Raw genomic sequence first — 27,813 nt, 5'->3', positions numbered from 1 at the left:
TGGAGGTCACGAGGCCACTGTGTTAATCTCTATTCCATCTGTGCCTTAAAAAAACTGCCTGGACTAAAAATGAGAGACAAAAAAAGTCTTTCAGGAGGCCTGGAAGGCAATTCCTCAAGACTACATTAAAAATAGAAGAAAGCAGTGAGGGGTGGCTGAAGACTTATGTACAGTACTTTCTAAAGAGGGGACGGTCACACCTCCAGGGCTGACGGTTCGAATCTTGTCTCTGGTCTATGCACATGGAGTTTAGAACAAGAATGATATTCTCATTGTGCTTTGTGGGTTTCCACCAGACACTTCATTCCACCACAGTACAAAAACAAGCATTGTAGATTGATTGGTGTTTCCAAATTGCCAGTGATCTATGACTAGGTGTTTAAGTGTGTTTGCTTGTGCCATGTCATGACTTGGCACCCCATCTGGTGTTTCTTCCTCCTGCCTTGTGCCCTGAGCACGTTGGCATTATTTGCACTGAGGAATAAATGAATAAATGCATAGACTACAAAGAAACATAGTCGCAAGGTACATCAAGCACATCTCCTTTATTTCAACTTGCTGTGAATCAGAACTGTGCATAATAGAAAAAAGTCATAGCCTGTCTATGTGTTGGATCTCACAAGTAAAAAACTGAATGTACAAACTACCCAACTCGTACAAATTATTCCACAAATAAAGGTACATTAAAAATAGGAGTGAAGGGCCCTTGTGGTAGCTTCATACAGCTGTTCTTTTTTTCCTACTCCATTACTAACAAAACAAACAGGGGGAGTAAAACTATAAACTGTGATCAGTACTGTACAGCTAGTTTATCCCATGTGGTACAAACAAAAATAATATCATCAGACCAAGAAGAAACATAACATTGACCCAGTTAACCCTTTCAATGCGTACAGTGCATATACAAAAAGAATGTACAGTAAGAATCTTGTGATCTATATCAAGGCTGGTTTTAAGAGATGACACATTATACTGGTTAGTCTCATGTATGTGGTTTTACGCAGTAACCAATACGTGACATAGAAGCGATAATATTTTACAAATTAAATCCAACTTAGCACAGCTGATTTTACCACTTATTCAAAATTTTGACAATATGAAAAACAGGACCTAAGATTATAATGAAAAGACAATCAGACACTCTATATGAGTCTTATATACACTACTAGTCAAAAGTTTCGGCACACCTTCTAATTCAATGATCTTTCTTGATTCTTATTTCTTTCTACACTGTAAAACAATACTGAAGGCATCCAAAATATGCAATAATCTTCTCTGAACAGTTGATATTGAGATGTGTCTGCTACTTCTGCTCTGTAAATCCTTCAGAATGGCTCTAATCTGAGGCTGGTAACTCTAAATGAATTTCTGAGGCTGGTGACTCCAAAAGAACGTCTCCTCTGCAGCAGAGCTAAGTTTCGGTCTTGCCTTCCTGAGATGTTCTTCATGAAAGACAGTCTCATCATGGTGCTTGATGGGTTTTACAAATGCACTTGACACAATACTCTTCTTGCAAGAACTGTTCCAGAACAGCTGACTTTCATGTCTTACAATAACAACGGACTGTTCTTGTTCTTGTTACTTAATTACTTAATTCTGTGTGTTATTTTATAGTTTTGAAATGTTGTTCTGGAATGTCGAAAAGAAATCATTGTTGTTTCATCGTCTGTACCTCGTTATCCTGTTTGCGGTCATGAGGTGCCTGCAGCTGATCCCAGGAGACCTAGGGCACAAGGTGGGTTACACCTTGAACGGGGTGCCAATCCATCGCAAGGCACACACACACACACACACAGACAATTTGGGAATGCCAATTAGCTTAATCTGCATGTCTTCGGACTGTAGGAGGAAACCCACCAAGCACAGAGAGAACTTTCAAATGCACACACACCTGAGGTGAGAATCGAACCCGGAGGTGCAAGGCGGTGCAATTGAATTATAAGGTGTATCCAAACTTTTGACTGGTACTGAAGCAGTTATTCTAATTTAGTCGGCTACACACCCTGACATTTTACTGTACATGTTTTGTTTTGGGATTAATCTTTTTTTCCGATGTGGAGTTCATCAGTATTTAGGTGGTAGAGGTTAATGCTGGATTTGGAAAGCCTCTGTGGCCTTTTTTCCAGTAATAATATCAAAACCGAGCACTGGGAGCTGAAACGAGATAAAGTGCTTCATGTGATTCGACAATAATTTGTTCCGCTAAAACATGACTCACAACTGAAAAGAATAACACTCGCTATAAACCATGTTCAAATACTGATAACAAAACTGTGTGCTTTCGGTCCAAAACAAACAAGCCTGCTTTTTTTTCGCTGCTTTGGTGTCTTGCAGCTAATTTTAAAGCTATTAAAGACCATTATTCCTGAAGAATTCATTGTTTATTGTTCAGATCCGAGCTAGAACAAACTTCCTGTCGGACAAGGCTTTCGAGATTGGCCTTCTGAGAACGATCTTCATGTGAACGCGTGTCAAAGTCGCATAAGTAAACAACTCCCTGAATACTGTAAATGTTAGCGATTAACTCTGGACAGCTTTTCCTTATTACCTGTCTTTGATGTTAACGTTTAAAAGCACGACAACGTCATGTGCATAGTGTTGCCGATCGCGGCTAAGAAACGTTAGATGTGGATTCAAGTTTGGTCCTGATCACAGGATCCCTGATGGGAATCTCTCTCTCTCTTTCTCTCTCTTTCTCTCACACACACACACACGCACATGCACGCTCAATCACACACACATTAATCCTACTATCCCTATGAGGACAGAATTAATGCAGCTAATTATTGCTATGCTACACCTAAATCTAACCCCAACCTTACCTCCAGTAACCAGTGGAGGTTGTTTTTTTAAACAATACAGTCAAAGATTCTTATCCTTCTGCATGAACAAAAAAAAACACATCCCCGAATATCCAATCCACTCCACCCAAATCTTTCACACACTACTCCTCTGCATGTGTCTCAAGGTCCGACAGGAGGACGTTGCCGTCTGAGTCTGTAGCATGAGAGCTGTAAAAGGCGCTGCCGAGTGACGGAAGCCTCCTGAAGCCCAGTGTGTTTCTCTTGTAGACAAACCAGAGCAATCCAGCCGTCACTGCAAAGAACAATATGGCCACTAAGACTGCGGCTGGAACGACTCCGTAATGCAAACCTGGAAGACACAAAATATTCATTCATTTGTGTGTGCTTTAACTCAATTTAATCGCAATTTCCCAGCTACTACTGCTTCCCCCCTTCAGGAGTGAAGCCACCAGATCTTTCTGCTTCCCATACACCCTAATTAGCCAGCTAAATGTGATATGATGGACATGAAAACCATCGCGCCGACACAGAGAGCAAGTCTAAAGTTCTGACCATGTCAGTGTAAAGATATGAAGGCAAAGATTATAATTATCCTCCTGCATAGCCAATGGCAAAAAAATGCATTAAAGCTTGAATTTCCTGCCTGTCTCTGTTCCTGCAGTGCATTGCTCTGTCTTGTACGTAGAAGGCGATCTGTTTTATTGGAAAATGTTCGTTGGCTGAAATATAGTACAGCACAATGCTGGGAAATCAATAAGACGGCAGCTGAGGCTTGTGATGGATGAAATTTCCCTTACATAATCAAGTTATTAATGTAGGATGTTAAAGAGAGAGAAAGGCTGCTGAAGGGTAGCATAGGAGATGAGTGAGAAAGAGACAAAGCTTTTTACCAGTTAAGGGCTCCACCTCCACCTCTGGTACTGACTCTGTCATGGAGGAAGAACAATAAGGTTGTCAGGCATGCAAATTTACACATATGGCAAAATTCATAGACAGACAGACAGACAGACAGGCAAGCAGGCGAATAAACAGACAGACAGACAGACAGGCAGATAGACTGACAGACAGACAGATACACAGACAGATAGACAGACAAACTGACAATAGATAGATAGACAGATAGACTGACAAACAGACCGACAGACAAACAGATTGACAGACAGGCAGACAGACAGATCAATAGCCAGACAGACAAACAGACTGACATACAGATAGACAGACAGATAGACTGACAGACAGATAAATAGACACACAGGTAGATAGACAGACAGACAGACAAACAGAAAGATAGACAGACAGATAAACTGACAGACAGACAGACAGGCAAGCAGGCAAATAAACAGACAGACAGACAGACAGACAGACAGGCAGATAGACTGACAAACAGGCAGACAGACTGACAGACAGACAGATACATAGACAGATAGACAGACAGATAGACTGACAGACAGATAAATAGACACACAGGTAGATAGACAGACAGACAGACAAACAGAAAGATAGACAGACAGATAAACTGACAGACAGACAGACAGGCAAGCAGGCAAATAAACAGACAGACAGACAGACAGACAGACAGGCAGGCATGCAGGCAAATAGACAGACAGCCAGATCGACAGACAGGCAGATAGACTGACAGACAGGCAGACAGACTGACAGACAGACAGATACATAGACAGATAGACAGACAAACTGACAATAGATAGATAGACAGATAGACTGAAAAACAGATAAACAGACACACAGGTAGATAGACAGACAGACAGACAGACAAACAGAAAGATAGACGGTCAGATAAACTGACAGACAGACAGATAGATGGACAGACAGATAGATAGACAGATAGCCAGCGTAAAAAATTAAAGCGTATGAATATATATATAAGTTATCAGACATTAGTTGAGATATTAAAGCAGCTGAGATATTGCACTTAACAACATTGCACATATGAACAGTGTGATCTGGACAGACAATTAATTAAAGAAACAAAGATTAAAGACAATAATCCAAAAACGTTTGAAGTATAATCAATATAATTAAGCTTCCCAATTCTATATTACTTATTATATTAACAGCTAGATAACAGGAGTATTTGAAGGTATATGTAAATGACATGTTTCAAAAAGTACGAGTGCAGACGTAGAGGTCCGGTGTCTGTAAAACGTGTTTGTACCTGAACGGGTTTTGCATATGAAGCCATGCCTGCTTGTGCAGTCAGCCAGGAGCCACCCGGCATCTGATACCCGCATCGACACACACGTGTCAGCGTTCATCCCGCTCGCATCCGGAGCCTTCAGGGGCCAGTTGGTGTAATCGAGTGCAGAGCCATCCAGCCAGGTTAAAGCATTCTCTAAAAATAGCATTTTCATTATTAATTAAACGCCATTTCTCTCTTTATTTCGTCAGTTGTGCTTCAGTATGCATAAAGTTGTCTAGTAAAGAAGACAGTTACTGAAAAGTCCTTTCATTTGTCTCTGCATAAAGAAAACAGTTTCATATAGAATGTTATTTTAAAAAATAACTCCTCCTTAGAAAGCTAGAACTCTTAACCATTCTTAGAAACGTAATAATATTATTTTTTTCTATGTAAATTTTTATAAGTATATCTCTCTTACTGTCCATGTTATAATAAATGCCCAGCCACACAGTCTCAAAGCTGCCATAAAAGTTCTTCATCTGCTTCAGGAAGAAGTGGTTCTCCTCCTCGTCTCGTATCGTCAACACGTCAGAGGAATTGTCTAGAGATTGCAGAGAGTTATGATCACAATTCAAAGGTGCTAATCCACCCATAACTATCCCAAAATCTGAATAAAAACCTGTTTTTGCTGCAGTGGGACACTGATTACAGGGACATTATTCCCTTTACAGACACTAGGTGGAGCACTTGCAACATGCTTTCGATAAGCCGGCGCTGCAGTACCTTCTTTCTTGCAGCGTTCTCTTGCTTCATCTAGAGACATTCTTAAGACAACGGGCCTGAAATTGTAGCAGCTTTGGCGAAACTTCACCCACGTTTCTGGACATAACACTTCGGAGGAGATTGCTATGCTTTCTGAAAGGGGGACATCGAATGTCAGACAAGAGAAAAAGGAAGACACATGGGTAAACGAGTATGTATGGATAAGAAGAACCCACTTGGGGGAGGTACGTAGCATAGCGCTCCTGAAAGAGGCATGTCACACTCCGCTCTTCTCCAGCCACCGGTGATGTCCATGTACACACAATTTCCCAACACGAAAGAACTGTCCTCGCTATCGTCATCCACCGTGTCCCAGTGTGTGAACATATTATCTCTGCCATCGATCCAACCATAATTTATACCATCCTGTGGAGAGGGACTTGTTCACACACATGCACCTATATATATGTAGACTGTTAGCCGTACTGTATAGGTACAGTATACTCACGTCCTGACTCAGAAGTCCGATCCAGTGCGGCGCTCCAAGTCGGTTGACTAGTACGGTAAGGTACGCCTGGTGGAACGAGTCAGTGATACTCACAAGCTCTGCATTTTTCTCCAAACAAGCAGTCCGGGCCTGGAACCAGCTCATGTTGCCACGGACTACATGGTAACTCCGGTTCTTATACTCAGAGAAAGCTAGGGAGGCCGGGCTAGGAAAGGAGTGGGATGGACGTTTGGTTTTGTCTGAGATGGGAAAAGACACATAGAGTCATGTACAAACTATCAGCCAAAACACAGTACTGGTGCTGATACAGTGTGTGTGCCAAAAAAGCTACTTCAGAAGTTTATGCAACACGAAAGTGACCAATCTTGTTTTCTTAAAAATTTCTAGTTGCTAATTTCAGCCGTTTTGGAGAAATGATGTGTCCCCAAAATCAACATTTTTCACTTCAAACAATAATCATTTAAAATGCATTTTTTTTTTATATTTCCTCATGTGTATTAATACTAAAATTAGGGTAAGTGTCTAGAAGCATGTGATCTGTAATAATGGTTGCTTAAACTAAAGCATTCGATTTGTTTTAGGTAAAAGCTTAAAAAGCAAAAAAAAAAAAAAAAATGTAGTGTCCGTAACCATGTCAAATTCAGGATGTGATATCATAACAATTTTGAATTTTAGAATAACACACTTTTTCAGCTTTATGTTTATTCATGTGAAATCTAAACTGGCCAAGTTTTATCTGAATGACAGTTAGGATCACTGAAAGATTGGAATTCAAAAAGGTTACAGACACTACAGACATAAAAGAGCATGAAATTGTATTTAGCACATGTGTTTCTTTTTATCTGATAAAAATATAAACGTGTATGTACTGTTTATTTACAAAAAAAAAGAATGAAGCCGGATCAGGAGATAAGTATTAGAAAAAATGCTATTATATGATCCTATCTGAAAATTCACTTTTTCACCTGGGTGAGACACTTTTTAGCACCAATAAATAATAATAATGTTTTGGTCGTATGCGACCATGTCAGTTTGAAGTACAGACACACAAAGATGTTGAATTAACTGATCGCACCTTGTGGTTTTTGACATACAAAGCCGTAGCTACTCTGGCTGCATTTCTCCTTGTACCACTTTCCAGTAAAGTGAAAGTTGTGCGTGTTGGACAGAACAGCGCACAAAGGCTCAATCCTGTTACGCGACCACTCCTCCTGCTGTAGACACAGAAGAACAACACGTCAAATCCACGCTAATACACATCTAATACAATCTTTTTTTTTTTAAATTAGGCACATCTTCACGTACAGCTTCAGAGTGCTCGGGTTCTACAGGTGACCAGTTAGTGTAGGTAACAAGCTTCTCATTGGTCCATTTCAGAGTGTCTGCATCCTGTAAGCCTATCCAGACTCCATCAGATTGGCCATCAAGTAGCATAGTGATGTAAGCTTAAAAAAAAACAATTATTATATAGAATTATTTATCAGTGCTAAGAGGTTTTAAGTCACGTTCCGGTTCAGACATGAGCAGCCTCACCTTGCTCGATCTCATCCTCGATTGAGACCAGCATGCCTTGGAAGCTAGAGCAGATGGACTGAGCGTCTTTCCAGCTCTTTCCCTCCTTCGGCCGGGATGGGAGGTGCAGCAATAGACACTACCCGATTAAACCAGGGATGAGAGATGAGAAATCCCAGCAGCAAATAGCAAGCAAAAATCTAGCAGCGTAGAAAAAAAAAACCTGAAACAGAACTGGGCGTGGCTGTAGTGCACTGCTATCAGTGATCCATGTTTCACCTTGTGCCCGAAGTAGAACCAGTTTTCTGGGCAGGCGCCGACAAAGTGAGGTTCCCGCGGAGTCTCTACCACCGATACGATCCTGCGTTTACATACGTAACCATGTTGATCCACACAGCGAGACGTTGACCACGACCCTACACAGAATGCATGGAGTTAGTGAAATTGTATGTCGTCCAAGAGAACATTCTGAGAACCGTCAGCTCACCTGTCAGAGACATGGAGACGCAGTTTCGTCCAGGTTGACTGCTAGGCCTTCCATTTTTCCAGTTCTCATAATCTAGAGCTGTTCCATCAGTCCAACTACAGGATCAGACAAAACAGATATAAAACATGCATTCATGCACACACACACACACACACACACACATAAATAAGCATTCAGCCAAAACATGGTATTGGTGCTAAAAAGTGTCTCATCTGTAGGTGAAAAAGGGAATTTTCAGATAGGATCATATAACACCATACAGTACTTTCATAATACTTAATGCTTCTTATCTCCAGATCCATGCTTCGTTCTTTTTTTGTAAATATGCATAAACGTTTATATTTTTATCAGAAGAACACATTTTCTATATACAATTTTAAGCCCTTTTATGTAGTGTCTGTAACTTTAAAAAATATATATATTTTTAATTATCTTAATTGTCATTCAGATGAAAACTTGGCCAATTTAGATTTCACATGAAAAAACATAAACCTGAAAAAGCGTGTTATTCTAAAATGCAAAATTGTAAAAATATTGCAAAATTAATTTGTCGTAGTTACGGACACTACAGATTATTTTTTGGGGGGAAAAAATCCTTAATTTTGCATGGAGTGCTTTAAATTAAGCAGCAATGTTTACAGGTATTATGCTTCTAGAGAAATAAACCAATTTTAGTATCAATACACATGAAAAAATACTAATAATTTGCTTTATAAATGATTATTGTTTGAAGCAAGACCGTATAACACTGAAAAATGGCCATTTTTAAAAATCACAGCAAATCATCTCTCCAAAACGGTCGAAGTTAGCAACTTGAAATTTTTACGGAAGCAAGATCGGTCACTTCCATGTTGCATAAACTTCAGAAGTAGTTTCTTTGGCATGCACATTTATTGTATTATATGCATAACATAAAAAAAATTATCAGCACCAGTACTGTGGTAGAATTGAATAAATATATTTAAAGAAATTCTTTATTATACTGTAAAATTTAGGAGTAGTAGTATTTTTCTAGTAACTAAATAAGTTATAGTTGTTAGTTTTTCGACTGCTCCCGTCAAGGGGGCTCCATCCGATCAGTGCACCATCTGAACCGCACACAACTTGGCGCAGGTTTTACACCGGATGCCCTTCCTGACACAACCCTCCCATTTTATCTTGATGTTTGACCGGCACTGCATGCACTGGCTGGAAATCAAACCTTCCACATGGCAGGTGAGAAACCTACCACAGAGCCACGAATGCCCATAGTACTGACTAAATATAAATATGCGCCATCACCTGAAGCCTTCAGGTACACTGCTAGTTGACAGGCCGATCCACCATTCAGTGGCACCGTGAGCAGCCTAAAAATGACAGAGAAGAAACGTGAGAGAAAAAGGAAGACATCACTGCCTATTATGGCCTTCCGTAACCAAGCGTCCAGTCTTCACATCACCTTGAAGGTGTCTATAATTCCGGGCAACTTAAATTCTATGGACAAAAACACACTATACGGTATGCGTGTGTGTGTGTGAATACCTACTTTCATCATACGGTCATGAATGAACGCCTGTTCCTCTTTGGAGTGTAAGGACAATAAGTCAGCTCCCAGCATCTTACAGGTGAACAACACCATCTCCCAAGGGTACGCCTGGCTGGACAAGTAGTACTCAGCTCCACGGTAGAACACCCAAGGCTCATTCTCTACACACGTAGGTATAATATAAACTGTGCTTATTGTAATATCAATAGAAATAAAACTAGCCTAAATTAAAATGCAAAAAAGTAATTTCTAAGGCAGTTGTATGCACGTACAGTACTGTTCAAAAGTCTTTATCTACCCGTTATTTTTTCAGCATCAACTTCAGCAGCAGCCTTATTTCCCCTCTCGTCTATTCCCACAGTACTACTTACTGTAGCATTCAGCATCACCAGCATACTAATCAAAGCCTAATCATCTGCACCCGTTTCCCACTGGTTTATGACTTAAGTCTTTTATGCTTGAATGGTTCATAGATCACTGTCAGCTTAACAACAAAAAAAGGACAGGGTGTACAGGGACTGGATTGAAAATGAGAGGCACCTTTTAGGAAGCTTGGAGAACTATTTCTGAAGATTACATAAAAAATATAAGACTCTACCATCTTTTTATTACCCATCAATACGGATTTCCTGATTATTAAACAGTAGTAACGAGAGTAAAGTTGACACGCACTTCTGGTTCACTTACCCTTGTTGTACCAATAAGGATTCGTTAACTCCACACCTGAAAAACATGGGAACATTTGTCATGCAATTACAATGTTAGATAAAAATGACTTGAATTTATTGGAATTGAAAAATGCATTTTGAGAGACGTACGGAAAACATGAACACCATGTGGACACATATGGACAAACCGAGACCCACCTCTGGGCACCTTGCAGACCCATTCATGTTTGGCGTCACAGGGTCGGGGTGTAAGTGCGTTCGTTAGATCGCTGTACACTGCACAGTTGTGGGTGCTCATATCCTCGTTGTTGTCGTCTATGAACGATTTCACCACCTGGAAGACAACCATGCGAATGGGGGTCCACTTACATCATCACTTAAAAGTCTTAGTGGTTTCCGAAATGTGTTTGTTAATCATCCTGCTAAAATTCAATTTGAAACGAACTCAAATTCACTACTTTTCTAAACCTGCCGTTTTAGTGTCTGTACTTTAACAGAACTACCCATGAACTCTCCTTTTTTACGAGCCAATCACAACGTAGAGACCTAAAGCAACCATGTTTGGAAAGTGAGCATTTTCCAAGCATTTGCAGGCTTTTTCCACCCAATAAAAAAGAATTATACGGTTTGTTTTTTATATAAAAATTATATTATATATATAATTTATACATATTGCATTAATTCATGATTGCATCCTTAATGTTTAGTGATATAAAAGTTAAAGATTAAAAAAAGATGGCTAAGTTAGCTGTTAGCAGTCAGATGCTATCTGCTAGCCTAGCTCTTGAAAATGGTGCCCAGAGAGTGGCAGAAATGGGCAGAGTTGAGCACTGAGCGCTAGGGGAGGGTTTCTTGATATATGAGGTCACAATAGGGGGAAAATCTGATTTGCTTGTTCGGCGAATGTTTTTTTTTCTTCTCATGACTCACCTGAATGTCTAAAAGTGACAAAAAATTTAATTTGTACATAACAGGTGTGCTTTAAACTGAGGCATTAGTGGCGGAACACAAACAACACAACCTTCTGAAAAAATGGGTTAATAAACCATGAAAATCAAGTCTAAATGTACGGCATTAAGGACAACAGGCAGGATACTGTGCATTATATCTCATTATGTCTCATTTAAATTACTTAAAAAGAAAAACATATACATACAGAAATGCAAAGGTTTTTATTTGTCGAAGTAACATTAAAATACTGCTATATGTACTTGCTAGTGAGCAAAAAAGCATATTATGGTCCCTTACATGTATGCATTTGTATTTCTAACCATTCATATATCCATATATCTCCTTACCGGAGTACCATCTGACCACTCCCAGGCTCCGGCAGACTGCGGACCTCTTTTAGTAAGGCCGACCCAGAACCAACGACCCTCTGTACTGGAAGAGAAGAATAAGAAGAAAACAGGGAGGAAAAGAAAAAGCGTGAAAAAGAAGAAGATAAATCACTAAGTCATAAAACAATATATAAACAAACTGAGATGGCGTCTGAAATGCCTAGTGTTATTTGTGGCTGTGTGAGCCAACCTATTAAACATCTTAGTCAGGAGCTGTTTGACGAAGACCTGTTCCTCGTAATAGTGAAAGCTGGCGAGGTCTGTGCCGAGCGCCCGGCAGAAAAACTCTGCTTCGGCCCAGGAGCGACGCATCAAGACCTTCTCGTCGTGGAACACCTGAGGGACCACAATTAGAAAACTCCATTTAGTTTTTTTCACTTATTTAACTTAAGGGCTGATTATTTGCTAGATATGAGAAAAAAATTTATTAGGTTATGTATTGCGATTTTTTTGTGTGATGATTCACAATACAGACTACGCAGCTTTATGTTTTAAAATAAATTTGAATTTATTTATGTTTGCCTTGGGGAAAATGCAGTTCCTTTATAATCCTGCAGGTGGTGCAGTTAAACTATTCACACAGGCAGGCATCACAGCATCCTGTATTGGCAAAATTTGTTTAGTGAGCGAAGACATGAAGTTAGCTAGTGTGAGAGAAGAGGATGCAGAGGACAGGGTTAGATGGAGGCAAATGATTCGCTGGGACGAACCCTGAAAGGGAACAGAGAAAAAGGAAGCTTCGATTTTATTTTATGTAATATCGTATAAGGATATTTAAAAATTGTGATACTTAAAGAATCGCTATAGAAATCGACCTAGCTATCATGATAATACCTTTGAGGATGTGCGTCTCTATTATTTACTACCTGCTTAGTAAAAACAGTATCAGATTTCCTTCTGTGTACGATTTCTTGCATGATGGTGTGTTTACAGACTCTCACACCTTGTAACAGTGTTGCAGGCCGTGTTGACTCTCCCATCCGACCTTACAGGGAGCGAGAAGGTCTATGTGCGGTAGAGAAAAGAGGACATCGTAGTAACTGCTCACACTCTGCTCACACACCGCTAAGGCCTTAAAGGAATTGCAGTTCTTGACCTCCCAGTGGCCGAGTCGTTGCCCTCCTGTCATTGCCACGCAGCCTCCTCCGGTCACTACTGCAAAATATATATATATACACAATCTAATTACATATGCCACCACAATGGCCATGTTCTGACTGTTAATAACACAATTGTTCGATCCCTAATATGAGGGTGAGTCGAAAATTATCCGCACCCCGGTTATCAGCGCTTTCCGTTTAAAAGCCACCGTCTCCCCAGTCACTGCTGTGCAGGTGGTACATCAGTTTCGTTTGTAACCGCGGCGAAAGGAAAAATGGATACCACACAAAAGAAGAGCAGTGTGCAGTGATTTTTTTTTTGTTGTGCGGTCTGAGGGTGTACATGGTGCCGTTAATTGTTAAAGATTTTGTGTGCAGTATGGAGAAAGTGTGTATGAATGGATAGAGAGGTTCACGGAAGGTCGCACAATAACAAACAACTGGACAGTTCTGCCCACGCTGTTGACACTCGGCAAAAACTTTATTTTGAGTTGTCAAAGCATCCTCCCTATAGGCCTGATCTCACTCCATTGGACGTTCTCCTGTTTGGTTCCCTGAAAGCAGCCCTACGAGGATGAAGTTTCACTTCTGATGAAGAAGTGACGACAGCTGCGCATTCGCAACTTGCAGTGCGTGAGAATACAATGCATACAATGCGTAATATATTGCTTTATTAAAAAAAAAATGACATAGGGTTAATGTCAGCACTGCTGACTCACAGGGCTGGCGGCGGTTCCAGTTGGTATACGTGAGCGGTAGCGTGGTGCCGTTTTGCATCAACCACTGATAATCTACAGTCTTGTTCTGGTCCTGGAGAGCGGTCCAATAAAACTGGGATGCAGAGCCGTTCTTTGCACTGATCAGGCTGTTCAGAAATGCTTGCTCAAACCTGCATTAAGAATAAAAAAAAAAAAACAGATACTGCTTTGAACAATGATTACTGTGCACGATGTGGGCACTGAGATTGTAAAAAGATATACCTGTCATCGATAGTGACAAGAGATGATTTACAGTAATAACCCTTTATAGCATCCTTGAAAGTTTGTTCCTGGTCAGCAATCTTGTAGCAGGAATTCCCCTTCCTCTTCCATCCCTTTCATTACAGAGACAGAGACGCCACCACAGAGGGTCGTGACACAAACATGAACCACAAAGACAAAAACACAGGAAGGATTTCATAAGCACTTTCGGTCACGCATGAGCATGGCGATTCTTAGATTACTGTACTCAAAGAACGTTAGAAATACAAAGGAATATGCATTAAATTGACAACTTGTTACAAAGACGTGCGATCTTTATAATATAAAATGACACAGTCTCTGTTCGACTCCCACCGCTAACGCATAACACTGACAGAAATACCCGAACATGCACGTGAGAAACTTGAGAAATATGCTAAAATGTTCAGTTTCTCAGAATCTTAGTCAAGCACATGGTACAAAGGCCCCTGACTGTGTCCATCTGTCGTGAGCCAGTGAGTTACTGAGGAATAAGCAGCGTTTAGGTCTGGGGCTCTGCTTTAGGGGTCATTAGGAGAGGTCAGATCTCATCAAGCTGCCTATGTTTTCACAACTGCTCTTCATTTGGCCCTGATTGCACTGACCCTCACCTTAAAGGCATAGCGCATACACTTATACACACACACACACACATACACACACATATACACACACATTAACATACTGCCTGTAACATGAACTAGCCAGAAATGATCTAGAGCCATCTGCCACCAATTACTTACTGTCTTTTATACCTCTCAAATGGTGATTTTGAGAGAGTGTGTGTGCGCGCCAGTGGTGAATGTACAAGCCCGGACGTCAATAGAACGCCTGCCGGCACGTGTGCTAGTGTGCATGTGTATGCCTTTGTGCTTCGGTCTGGATCCGTACACTGTCTCCTTTTGTCTCCGGGCATGTTGCCGCCTATGTCAGTTTGTCATACTCGAACAATCTCTGTTACAAGGCCAATTCCTTACCAAATAAAAGTTCAGGCTGACACATGTCAAGTGTTGAATCAGACTACTGTCTCCTTCACCCCGCTCTGGCGTCACTCTCACCCCACCGTTGTACTGCTTTGCACCGTACAAAGACTTAGACAAGCACTGTGTCTGTAGTCTGTGCCTCTAACCATGCTGTACCACTCTGAGTTGTCTTTCCAAGCACAGTGGAAAAAAAAAAAAAAAAAAAAACTAAAATAGGCATTAACCACAGTATTCAGGTGGTCATGTGATCTCCAGACTAAAGAAAGGCTGCCCATCAACAGATGCAATAGCTTGAAAATGACGAGCGTATTTCTGTGCAATTAATGCAACTGTACAAGTAATATTTAGCAGCAACAGAAATTCAGGATTAAAAAAAATATCTTCCAGGAAAATGAGATTTTTAAAGAGAAATCCTTCTTCTTCAGCAGGTTCATTAGCAGGGTGCAGAGCAGCTGATGAGGTGCGTTTCTGTCATCCATCATCTATTTAGAACAGAATCCAATTATCAGCTGGTTTATGTAGCCCTGGTGTTTTCACGTTACCAGATTACATAGGCCTGTGCAACGGCAATGCTTCATTTATTGCCAGATTTATTTATTTTTTTTCATTTGGCAGGCTTCTTTTGTGTAAGTGCATTCATTTATTTTTCGATCTTCAGAAACAGCTTTATGTTGGTCTCTATAGCGCTTGTTCTGTACAGAGGTGCAGCAGGCCTGGAGTTCTATCCCAGGGAACTGGGGATACATCCAGATCCATCACAGGACACACAAGCATGCATGTACACTATCGCTCACACACTAGGGAATAGTTATTTGGAAATGCCAGTTAGCCTAATCTGCATGCTTTTTGGACTGTGGGAGGAAACTGGAATACCCGGGGGAAACCCACCAGGCATGGGAAGAGAATGTAAACGAGCACAGACCCGAGGCGGGAATCAAACCATCAACCTTAAAGGTCACACTCCTTGAGACTACACCACTTTTTTCATTACTATTTCTTGAAATTTATATCTGCATTGATACCTACAGTACCAACACACCCACACTGTAAACCCGAATAAGTTGACAAAAGTCAAAAAATTCGACGTAATCAGTTACAATCAGTACGTAATCAGTTTTTTAAGTGCTGATGTTTTCATTTTAAGTAGACGAAACTGGATATACTTTTTTATGTTAATCGTTCTTTACTTGCATTATTGAGTAGCCTAACTCATACTATTTAATAACAATTATTGTTACAAACCAAATCAATTGTTGTTGGTCTTTCGGCTGCTCCCGGCAATGGGTCGCCACAGCAGACAATCCAGTCCGCACACAAGCTTGGCACAGGTTTTACGCCAGATGCCCTTCCTGACACAACCCTCCCATTTTATCTGGACTTGGGACAGGCACTTTATCCAGTTGCTGGAAATCGAACCCGAGCCTTTCGCATGGCAGGCGACCATTGAGCCACCAATGCCTGATTGCCCTGATGACTTCAGACACAAAATCGCTCGTCTGAAAGATTTTAAGATGGTGGAACTTTAAGGTGACCTTTAACTGTTACTTAAGTACTTACAGATACTTAAAATATCAAATTTGTTCAGCTAACTTAAAAAGTGTCATTTCTACAAACTCATAAATACTAAAAAGTTCGAAATACTCATCAAAGTCTATTGATTTGAACTAATTGTAATTATTTAAGTTAACTGTACTCAATATGTTTAATTACTTTGAGCAATAGGGTTTACAGTGCATCTCAGTTAGAACTTGAGAGGAAAGGGTTCTAAAGCAACCTGTCTTTCAGCTGGTCCTATCAAGGGGTCGCCACAGCGGACCATCCGATCCACACCACAACTTGGCGCGACACAACAGCTTTTTTAAAATAAAGCTGCTTTCTGCCCACCTGTGGGCAGCCTTCTTCCCATTCTCCAGTTGGGTGTAGGGGTACGAGGCCATTCATTCGACAAACTGCTGGAAACATCTTCTCACACTCCTCCAACCCCCAGTTCCCGTTCTGCAACACATAAACACATGCAAAAAGGAAGGAATCATATTGACTTTTGCTTTGTTTATGACAGATCCTGTCTACCTGAGCATTCAATCATGAAGAAACCTTTGACCTTTGCCAGCAGATCTCACCTTCCTGTCTGCAGCAACACACATGCGTTTGTCATCACTGTGAGGAGAAGGCTGCTGCCGTTGCCAGGATGTAAAAGTGACAGAGGAGCCATCTGACCACCTGACTGTTGAAGAACCAGGCTCCATATATAAACTGATCCACACCTTTGTGTCAGAAGCTGGAACCCAAAACAGTCACTTACTTATCTACATAAGTACACAACTTATAACAGTGTTTTTTTTTAAAGTTCCCGTAGTTAGTAATACCTTATAAATAATATACTACAATATAGTAGTCATTACCATATAAACCTGAACAGCTGAATTATTGACTATTTTCATTAGAAACATTCAGGCTAACCGTTAACAAGGAGTGCTAGCAGTAGCTCCTGCTCTGAGAGGGAGTGGATGGCAGTCAGTTGTGCCCCCAGAGCCTTGCATGTGAGAGACGAGTTATCCCAGCTGCCCTTCTCCTCCACATAGCAATAACAGAAGCCATTGTGACCAATCCAACCATCTATGCACTCAGTCCTCTTATACTGCCAGTTATCTGAATCAGGGAGTAACACAATACAAATCAAACGCAAAGAAAATGCCTATTGTTTCTGCAGTACTAACATGTGAATGTTCTGTAATTGAAATTCAGGCTGCAGGTGGACCACAGCTGTTACCTCTGGTAGAACATTTACATGAGAAAAGATATTCCAACTCATTAAATGTTAGGGATTGACGAAGCTGTGAATTGTTTAGAACTTCCTCAAAACCTTGGATGAATATCTGGTGGAATGGATTAATGAGTGGACGGACTGATTAACAGAAGGAAGGATTGTGAAAAGCCTGATTGTGTATACATAGATCTAATGTGGATTCATATATAAATCTGATTGGATGGATCAATGTGAATGGATCAACAAACAGACAGATAGATATATGAAGAGATGCATGAATGCAGATGGATTGATAAATGATACAAGGTGAAGATAAATAGATGGGGCAATCGGATGTGGATTTTTGGATGGCTGACTTTTAGATCTGTTGAGTCTGGATGGATGGAGCGATGGATGGATAGATCTGTTGTGTCTGGGTGGATGGATGAATGGATGGATGGAGCTGATGTGTCTGGAAAGATGGATAGAGCTAATACAGTATGTCTGGATGGATAAAAAAAACATTTGATGTGTCTGGATGAATGGAAAGATCTGATTTGTCTGGATGGTTGGAAAAAATGTTTGTGTCTGGATGGAAGGACAGATCTGATGTGTCTGGATGGATTACCAATAGGCTCAGCTCTCCTGCTGATATTGGGAGTTTTCTTGCAGATGTAAGGCAAAGCTGAATCACAGGACAAGCTCTGCCAGTGCCCTGACCACAGATCCGAGTTAAACACCCCACACAGCTGGTTCTGGCCCACCACAAATGGTGCCATGTCTGGCCGCAAAAGGAAAAGTGGAAAGATGGCAATGTGAATTATAGTAGGCATCATTCAGAGCATATCAAGCAGTTATGACATTAATGACAGTTAGGAATAGGAAAATAATTCCTTCTTAGTCCCAATTACTTTTTTGCATATAGCCTCAAAATGTCATAATGACTTTTACATAAGGCTGCGCACAAATGTTAGTAACCTGAGGTATACTGGAGTAGAGCCAGGGGGGATCCGTCAGACCACTGCCACCCCCCGTCGTGAGCTAGGTGGTTTAGCCCAGTCCAGACTATCACACCCATGTCTTCCAGTCTGTCTGTGGAGAAATGTGATGCAATCATTCTGGCAGCAGGTACATTAACGCATAAACATGCTATGTGTGTATAGTTGTATGTGTATGTGAGTGTGTGTACCTCTGATGTAGATGTGCTCAGCAGTCTGGGTGATGGACAGAAGACTGGCTCCCTGTGACTGACAGGAGGCGAGAGCTTGGCTCCAGGAGAGAAGAGAGTAGAAGTTAAACTGATAACAGGCATTCAGTTTAGCGTTGCTCTCCCAGAACGCATCACAGGCAGGCGCTGCGTAATACATAACGTACAGGAAATGATTTTAAAGATAAATACGATTTAACTTCTGACATTATAAAAAAGATATGATTCATAGTTGCATATTGTCCTAACATACTGTGTGTGTGTTTATTTTCTGAAAGATTGAAGAAGAAGAATATTCAATTATTTGTCACATGTACTTTACAGCACAGTGAAATCTCCTCTTTGCATATTCCAATTAGGAAACAGGTATGTATTGTATGCATCAATTATTTATATGCACATCTATGTTCTTAAGAGTTCTCTCTCTCTCACTTTCTCTTGGCTTTAAATTGCATGATACTGTATCGGAATTTAGATTTAGTTTTAAAAGTGTCCATAAGTAAAAAAAAAAAAGTATATATATATATATATATATATATATATATATATATATATATATATATATATATAAAAAAAGCTTAAAGGCTTTGCCAATAAAATAATAATAATAATAATAATAGGTATAATAATGGTAATAATAATTATTATTTTTCTTATATTATATTATATTACATTTTTAACATTAATTAATTAATTAATTAATTAATTTAAAGAATTCGTTTTAAAAGTCTATGGTGTTCTGTGTACCCTGGCATAAAGCAAATAAACATTTTTTTTTTTTTTTTACTGCAGAAAGTTTGCAAAGTTTGGGAATGACAAATAGTCTTAACAAATATAGAATGCTATGCAATGCCCAGTAATCCACTCAATAATTTGAAGGTTATTTATATTATATTATATAGCCTCAAATTGACGTTATGCAAGAGTGAAGCTGGACATTTTACGTACTAAGCACAGAGTATCTGCAGGTACTCTCGAGGCAGATTTTATATTCTTTAAACACAAATGTTATTAAAATTGTCTATTAAAAACATAACTAAAGAATATCTATAGGATATTTTAGGAATCACTCCAACAGACCATGTGAGAAAACTGTAGTAAACCCATAGTAATAAGCAGGATATCTGTCTTTACGCTAACACAAGAGTTTGAATTTAAGACAATGTAAGACATATTGCAGACAAACAGACATCCTGTAAATAAGACATGCAGCTAAATCAGCTGCTAGAACTATCATCTGTCCTTATCCAGCATTTCACACAGTGAACCAAAAGATTCTCTTGTCTATCCTTGTAAGCCTTTTATTCTGTAGCATGGCATGGCAATAGTTTGCCTCCTACTTGGAAGGTCAGTCGTATGAGGTAACATGGAGGGAATCCACATCGGACTTTCCACCGGTGACACACAAGGCTTAGTACTTGGTCCTCCTCTGTTCCTCCTTTGTACCCGATCTTTTGCTGAGGTCATATCCTCACATAGCTTTTTCATACCTTTGTTATGTGGATGACACTCGAGTCATTCTCTCCTTTCCACACTCAGACACTCAGGTTTCCAACCAGAGCTCAGCTCGTCTGGCAGACATCTCATCCTGGATGGCAGCTCATCAACTGAAACTTAATCCTGGGAATAACTGAAATGCTGTTCATCCCAGGTGACTCATCCGCCTGTCAGGATCTTATGTTCTCCTAGGACAAGACTTAGATCACTTTTTTAGTCACTGCCTGTATCCTTGGGGTAACCCTGGATAATCAACTGTCCACTTCCCCTCACATGGCTAATATTACTTGATTTTGTTGATTTCTTCTTTATAACATCAGAAGAATTTGTCCGTTTCAAACCACACAGGGCACTCAGGTGCCTGTTCAGTCTCTTGTTATTTCATGACTGAACCACTGCAACTTATTCCTGGCAGGTCTGCCTCTGTGCACCATTCGTCCTCTGCAGCTGATCCAGAACTTGTTTTTAACCTTTCTAAGTTCTCCCACAATACCCCACTTCTCCACTCCACAGTGGCTTCCTGTATCCGTGGCATCAAATTCGCAACACTGATGCTTGCGTACAAATCTAAAAACGGCCCGGCGCCCACTTACCTCAAATTACTTAAAACACACAGCACTGGCCTCCGAGTGGCGCAGTGGTAAAGCGCTTGCCCTATCATCCGGAGATCGCTGGTTCAATTCCCGGGTGATGCTGTTTTCCTCTCACAGCCGAAGGCACAGAGAGACCTAATTGGTTGAGCTCTCTCAGAGGGATGAGAGGTACTTGCGCTCCCACATTAATCACGGCTCTACAGCCAATCAGGGGCGTCTGTGAGCTTGCGCACGTGGAAGGAGCGGCTAGCGCTTTCCTCCGAGTGTGTTACTCCGCCCCTAACTGAGCAAGCAGTTCGAAAAAATGTGGTTGGCTGACGTCACGCGGTTCGGAGGAAAAACGTGATAGTCTCCGCCCTCCAGGCTGAATGGTAGTAGTAGCCTTAATGTGGGGGCCCCTTGTGACGGGGAGGAATTGGCTACGACTAAATTAGGGGAGAAAATTGGAAAAAAAAAAAATATATATATATATATATATATATATATATATATATATATATATATATAAAAAAAAGAACACACAGCACTGCACCACATCCTCTAGCACTGACATCTAGACATGCATCCTGTTCTGATTCCTAGGTGGCGGAATGAACTTCCGTCCAGCTGAGTCCCTGGCAATCTTTTAACAATGATTAAAGACCTATTCTTAAGTGTTAGAGTTAACTTGTAATGCTCAACTTTGATATCCGAGCGTTACAAACTTACCATAAAAAAACAGTGTTTGACTGATGGTACTCCTAGTTAGTAACCAAGTGAACCAGTGTACAGATATATTTTGTGATGAAAACTTCAAAGCAATTATGTAAGTAGATCTGGATATGAGCGTCTGCCAAATGCCTAAATTTAAATGTAAATGCAAATGTAATGCACAGTACATTACATATACTCTGATTCTAAATGAACTGAAACAGAAAAGCATACAAACACGCTAATATCCATGGCGTAAAAAAAAAAAATCATGAAGTGTTTTTTTTTTTTTTGAGCTTTGCATACAAAGTTAGCACCTGCATTCGGGCAGAATCCCCACTTCTGGTCCTGGTCATAGCTGCTGGAGGTGGCACACCAGAGGTGCTGATCCTCTCTGCCTTCTGAGGTGCAGTCCCAGTACCACTTCCCGCTATACTTAAAGGGCAGGGCACAGGGCGAACCCTGGGCATTCCCTAACAGAGTGTGGATTTCTGCAAACACAAAAACACCCCCTTGAGCATAAACATGTCATGAATTTTCTGTAAATCTCTGTAAATATATCATCTTACTATCCTGTAGTGATGGGTCTGAAGAACGAGTAGTCTTAGAGAGTTAATTTTCTACTGAGCGCGCATGCGCAAAGCATCGCACAACCTCCGTAGGTTATATACAAGTAACAGAGAAATGAGTAGTTAGTCTTTTAGTTTGAATTGTTTTGTCACATGACTCCCATAGAGGCTATGCAGTGCAATAGATAAAAAATAAATAAAATAATAAAAAACTCAGAGTAGAAGAACTCATGAGAAGAACCGTTCAAAGTTTCCTGTGTAATGCACTGCATAGCGTCTATGAGAGTCACGAGATAAAAGAAAGAACGATTCGGACCAGAAGATATGAAAGGGGATCTGCTCATTCTGTTTATCATAATATGTCCTTATCTGCATTGTAATATTTTTTTAATTACTGGAACTATAGCCAAAACTTGTGTATGTAGATGTGTTAGTGGGAGTCTGTTTATTAAAAATGTAACATTTTATTTTATTTCTGATCAAAAGAACGAAATGAACCAAACGACTCAGAAAAATATTCGTTCATTTTGATGAACAAGATTCAAAGAACCGAGTCACTAAAATGATCCAAACTTCTCATCACTACTATCCTTTATACAAACCCAGACACTTTGCTTAACTAATAGTTTGAGTGTTTTAAATAACACATATGACATTTGTGAGATGAGCTAAAACTATTTGCATAGACATCACCGTAATAACTTGCCTTTGTAAGGGTATGTACAAGGAGCCTCTCCAAGCTCTCCATAGATCCTCCACTCATGCATGATGGATCTCTTAACTGTCACCCGGGAGTCCATCACCACTAGCTTCTTCTGAGTGGTTCCGTACAACGTGTAACCGTGACAGAGCCACCACTTGGAGTGCAAGAAAACGTCACACTCGAACATGCCCAGTTCGGACTGATGGTTGGTAGAGTTGATTCCCATGCACTTGTTGGTGCCAAGGTTGAAAAGGCGATGGCGAGACACCCACTTCCACAGTGAACCAGCTGTTGGGGAATCACAGCTGGCCAGCGAGATGCCGGAGGAGTTGGAAAAGAGACAGCGCTGGAGAGATACACTCTCCAGGAGGAATACCCCTTTATCTGTGATAAAACAGACATATAGCTGGTTACTTAGAAGAAGGTTATGAGGAAATGTAGCATTAAATAATAGCATTGGCAACTCATGGCCACTTTAATGGACCTGGACAGAAAGGATCAGTTTGTGCCAAGTGTGCTAATGTGAGATAAATAAAGATGAGGAGTTTATTGGAAAATGAGATCCATTCAGCGAGACAGGTATTGCACACGACTGATAAAATGCTACACAGTCAGAAAGAAAGCACCACTATATCTTATTTCACATCACCTCATAGTTCAGAGTTCCCAAAAACCTGAAGGTGAGGGTCTTTATTCTTTTGGACAATGACATGAAAGTGTAACTGAATATCTAATCTAGAGGCAAAAAACACAAAGACACTGCTTTAAACAGGAGCCGTGGATGTAAACACCTGGCTGCCAGACGAGAGGAAAGCGTCTGTCTGAGTGTCTTGGAGACTTCTCTGATAGTCTGGGTCACTGAGACAAGCCTAAAGGTGAAATACTTGGGAGCCGCCTTTACTTATGACCAGTAAATCACATTCTTCGCATTCATGTAATTCAGGGAAGGGGTGTGTGTTTGTGTGTGTCTAGGGAGTGGGGTCGGAGTGTGTATCAGTTTCTCAAATATTCAAAGCCGGCTAATGATTTGAAACCGTTGGCTTTCTGTTTCCCTTCTCAGAGAGCTCCGGACTGTGTTTCGAGTTCTTGGAATACAGTGACTCATCAGAAGTGAGGTCAGCCATATTACTGGAATGGCATAAGTTCAGCAGAGCATATCACAACCTGTTTCTGACCTGTAGAAGAACATTTGTTTGGCCCCCATGAGGAAACGTTCTGGGAAAACTAGCCATAAATATGCTTGTTTTTTGTTGTTGCTGACGTTAAACGTAGGGATCAATAGAAGGTCCTAAGGTTTTCACAAGGATAGTAAGAGATGGGTGTGTGTGTGTGTTAGCTTGAGATTAGATCTCACCACTTATTACCCTGTTACTGTCTGAAATAAAGAGAGAGATGGAGAAAGAGGTCCTTCCAGACTTTTGCTGTTTGTGCCTCTCACTGAGACGGACTCACATTAAAAGAAGGGAAAGCAGCTGAAGTGCTGGACGAACTCCAAATGGCCCCTGAGTCTTTCAGTTCTGGAGGCCAGAATCCCAATGTCCATACTCACACACTTCATTTAGCTGACCTTAATTTGATGTGACAAATAGGAAACTGTTTAAGTCTGCACGTATTTTATTCCTGTGTCACACCTTGGACACCTTGGTAAAGTATGCATAATTCATTAATGATGTATTAACTTTATCTCTTTTTTTTTTAATCCTTAAACTCAAGCATCGATAACGTCTATTAAAAGACATTCAGACAATTCAGACTTCAAAGTATGTATTTGGGTTTTCAGATGTGTCAGTTAGAACAAAAGTCATTTTGGTCATAGAAACAACGAAAACAACCATAGAAACTCACGATTATGTGTAGTTGTGCAACTTCTTTGCATTCGTGACCAAGTCTCTAAGTTTTCACTCAGTCGAGAAAAGGGGAAGTTGGTTAAAATGCAATAAAGTTCAGTTCATTATGTTGCCTATTTTGTGCTGAAAAAATTATGTCACTCTATACTGCACACTCCTGAGCCCTATAAGTGTATATAAAAAAAAAAACAGCTAAACAAATAATGCTGAATGAAGATGTAAGAGCTACCATAATACATGAATTAAAACACTAAATTAAAGTTGTACGCGTAAAACATACAGTTCATCTTAGGCACCCTGTGTTTTAGTCTAAACTTTGTTATAAAACCTTCCAGAAGAACAACCATCTTAACCAATCTGGCCTGCATGGGAGAATGGCCAGACGGAAGCCACTCCTCAGTAAAAGGCACATAACTGTCGCCTGGAGTTTGCCAAAAGGCACCTGAAGGACTCTCAGGCCATGAGAAAGAATTTTATTGTTGTTGTTGAAGCACCTTTGAAGCACCAATTCCATCCCTTAAGTCTTTTTGAGTATGATGCTACAAGATGGTTTTCCTTCAGGAAGGTTCTCCTCTCTTTACAGAGAAACACTGGAGCTCTTTCAGACTAACCATCATGTTCTTGGTCACCTCCCTGACTAAGGCCCTTATAATAAATAATGTGCAATCAACTAAATTTACCATAGGTGGACTCCAATCGAGTTGTAGAAACATCTCAAGGATGATTAGTGGAAACAGGATGCACCTGAGATAAATTTTGACTGTCATGGCAAAAGCTGAACATGACAAACGCACATGATGTGTATAAAGTTCTTCATTTATTGTCAGCATGGAGAGCATATTTAAGATTTTGGCCAGATGCCCTGTGTCACATACATCAAAAGAAGAGAGACCCAGGGACAGACAAACAATAGGACACTTTTGCTGTTTAGGTCTACTGCATTAGTCTCAGAAGGACTGTGCGTGATTCTGCAGGGTGCTCAATAAAATGTTGCAGCTAATTTTCTTATAAAACTGCACAAATTGGACCTGAGACTAAAGGGTCCTCAAAGTGTTGTCATACCAAATACTGACTTTGTTTCATTAACTATTTGTTACAGGGCTTTATTGGGTGTTTTTTTTTCTTTAACATTTATTTGCATGTGCCTAAGACTTTAGTACTTTATATATGATGCAATCATACAGATAGTAAGCTTTTCTTTTTGTTTTTGTTTAAAAATGCAAAGACGTGTCAGAAAGCAAAAGAATTGCCGAATATTCATTCATGCAACTTTATGCAAAGTGCGTAAAAATCATTTGATGACCATCTTTCGAACTGCTACTCTATGTGAAATCTACTTCGGTTAAAAACAAAGGCTTCACTGTCACTTCCTGTTCTTTTTTTTCTTTTTTTTAGACACGTTTCTTCCTCACATATTGTAACGAACTCTAGTCACGTGAATGAGTACAGCTTTCGGAAACTCACTCACTTATTTATTATCTATACCGCCTTATCCTGTATACAGGGTCATGGTGGGCATGAACACACTCTTTCACATTCACACACCAGAGGAAACCAGTGTACCAGGAGTAAACACATCAAGTGCAAACTCCACACACACACACACACACACACACACACAGACTTGGGGTGGGAATCGAACCTGGACCCTGGGAATCGAACCTTAAGCCCACAAATAAAAAAATATCTATTTGTCATGTCATAAAAATTGTTGTAAGGAAGTTGCAGAACATTTTAAGCGTCTTCAAAGTGGATTTGAAAACTGTTTGAAGTTCATGGGAGCGGGCTTGGGGAGATCACGTGATGTGTTGCAGCATATCAGATCGCATCAACATCGGGTAAAAAAAATCTGGTTAATGATTCTCGTCTATAATAACTCGCACCTTTATAATGAGTGCTCTCTCTCTCTTTCTCTCGACCTCAGGAGTAATGCTTGATGTGTTTTGTTTTGTTTTTACGGTTTTTCTTTTATGACATGTTGATGTATTTTGCAGACCTCAGCAAAAAAAATAAAAAAAATAAATAAGTAGAAACGACAAAACAACGATATAACGTGTCTGCCGAGGACGAATCACGAAATAACCAGTTTAAAGACTTACTGTAGAGGTCTGAGAGTTGACTTTGCTCGAGAACTTCATGTTGTGTGAGTGAAGCCGCAGCAGCAGCAGCAGCAGCGCGGCTCGAGCTGGTCAGCGCGAGCAGCAGCGCCGTACACACTCCGAAACAACACGCCTGCACCCCGAAGAAGTGCTGCTGAAAAGTTACACCAAGGGCTCGCATTTCCACAGTTGTGTGATGAAGAGTTCCGGTGAGAAGATACCCGAGATCATTCCTGACTCCGAATTTCTCACCACTGCAGCTGGAGAGTTTTTATTGTTTTTTTTCTCTCTCTCTCGCAATTTTCCGTAAGTTTGTTGGGATTCCTACGTCAGCGCCTCCGCAGGCAGGCAGGCAGGGAGCAGCAGGGTGCTGAGGGTTCCCCTCCCCTCCCCTCCCCTCCCCATCCCTATCCCTTCGGCTCGGACCGGTTCTGGGCGGGTTCCGCTCTGTCACGCACCCGGCTTTCTGAAACACATTCCAGACTGAACAACACAAAAAAACACACTCTTAAAACGAACACACTCCTAAAATGAAGTCACACTGAAAACTAAAGCATTTTTAAAACTACTGTACCACACTCCTACAAGTCTTCTTAAAAGTTACACACTCTTTGCTCTTAGAACTAAAGCATTTTTAAATCTAATACACTCTTAAAACTAAAGCACTCTTAACCCTCACGCACTCTTAAAACTAACACACTCTTAACACTAACGCACTCTTAAAACTAACACACTCTTAAAACTAAAACACTCTTAATACTAAAGCACTCTTAACACTAACGCACTCTTAAAACTAACACTCTTAAAACTAAAACACTCTTAATACTAAAGCACTCTTAAAACTAACACACTCTTAAAACTAAAACACTCTTAAAACTAACGCACTCTTAACACTAACGCACTCTTAAAACTAACACACTCTTAAAACTAAAACACTCTTAATACTAAAGCACTCTTAACACTAACGCACTCTTAAAACTAACACTCTTAAAACTAAAACACTCTTAATACTAACGCACTCTTAAAACTAACACACTC

The 27,813-nt window shown here is 40.4% G+C and overlaps 1 protein-coding gene across 1 annotated transcript; it reads right to left on the bottom strand.

Moving 5' to 3' along the window:
* Window positions 1–526: 526 nt before the first annotated feature.
* On the bottom strand, window positions 527–27,137 carry pla2r1 (phospholipase A2 receptor 1). The gene is made up of 30 exons (XM_053513732.1): window positions 26,776–27,137; window positions 22,833–23,213; window positions 21,875–22,048; window positions 18,760–18,924; window positions 18,549–18,662; window positions 18,199–18,351; window positions 17,285–17,473; window positions 16,945–17,102; window positions 16,709–16,819; window positions 13,824–13,936; window positions 13,563–13,732; window positions 12,687–12,898; window positions 11,934–12,079; window positions 11,702–11,786; window positions 10,602–10,737; window positions 10,423–10,458; window positions 9,736–9,896; window positions 9,492–9,556; window positions 8,211–8,305; window positions 8,003–8,139; window positions 7,745–7,862; window positions 7,517–7,656; window positions 7,287–7,425; window positions 6,212–6,450; window positions 5,940–6,129; window positions 5,725–5,856; window positions 5,420–5,542; window positions 4,978–5,154; window positions 3,695–3,730; window positions 527–3,153 (listed from the first exon to the last, which is right to left on the bottom strand). Exons 1-30 carry the CDS (start codon window positions 26,954–26,956, stop codon window positions 2,945–2,947), a joined length of 4,485 nt encoding a protein of 1,494 aa, XP_053369707.1. The 5' UTR covers window positions 26,957–27,137; the 3' UTR covers window positions 527–2,944.
* Between the last annotated feature and the right edge of the window lie 676 nt (window positions 27,138–27,813).

This window comes from Clarias gariepinus, chromosome 15 (genome assembly GCF_024256425.1).
Source record: "Clarias gariepinus isolate MV-2021 ecotype Netherlands chromosome 15, CGAR_prim_01v2, whole genome shotgun sequence".
Lineage (NCBI taxonomy): Eukaryota > Metazoa > Chordata > Actinopteri > Siluriformes > Clariidae > Clarias > Clarias gariepinus.
Note: the sequence above shows the minus strand (reverse complement) of the source record. Positions and strands in the feature narration are given on the sequence as shown.

Bases quoted from the DNA above. Each gene is read 5' to 3' on its own strand.
- pla2r1 (XM_053513732.1), bottom strand. From the start codon at position 26,956: ATGCGAGCCCTTGGTGTAACTTTTCAGCAGCACTTCTTCGGGGTGCAG. The intron at 18,352-18,548 runs GTTACTAACATT...TTTTGCGGCCAG, and splicing joins TCTACTCCAGTATACCTCAG to ACATGGCACCATTTGTGGTG. The intron at 17,474-18,198 runs GTAATCCATCCA...TCCCTGATTCAG, and splicing joins CAGGAGAGCTGAGCCTATTG to ATAACTGGCAGTATAAGAGG.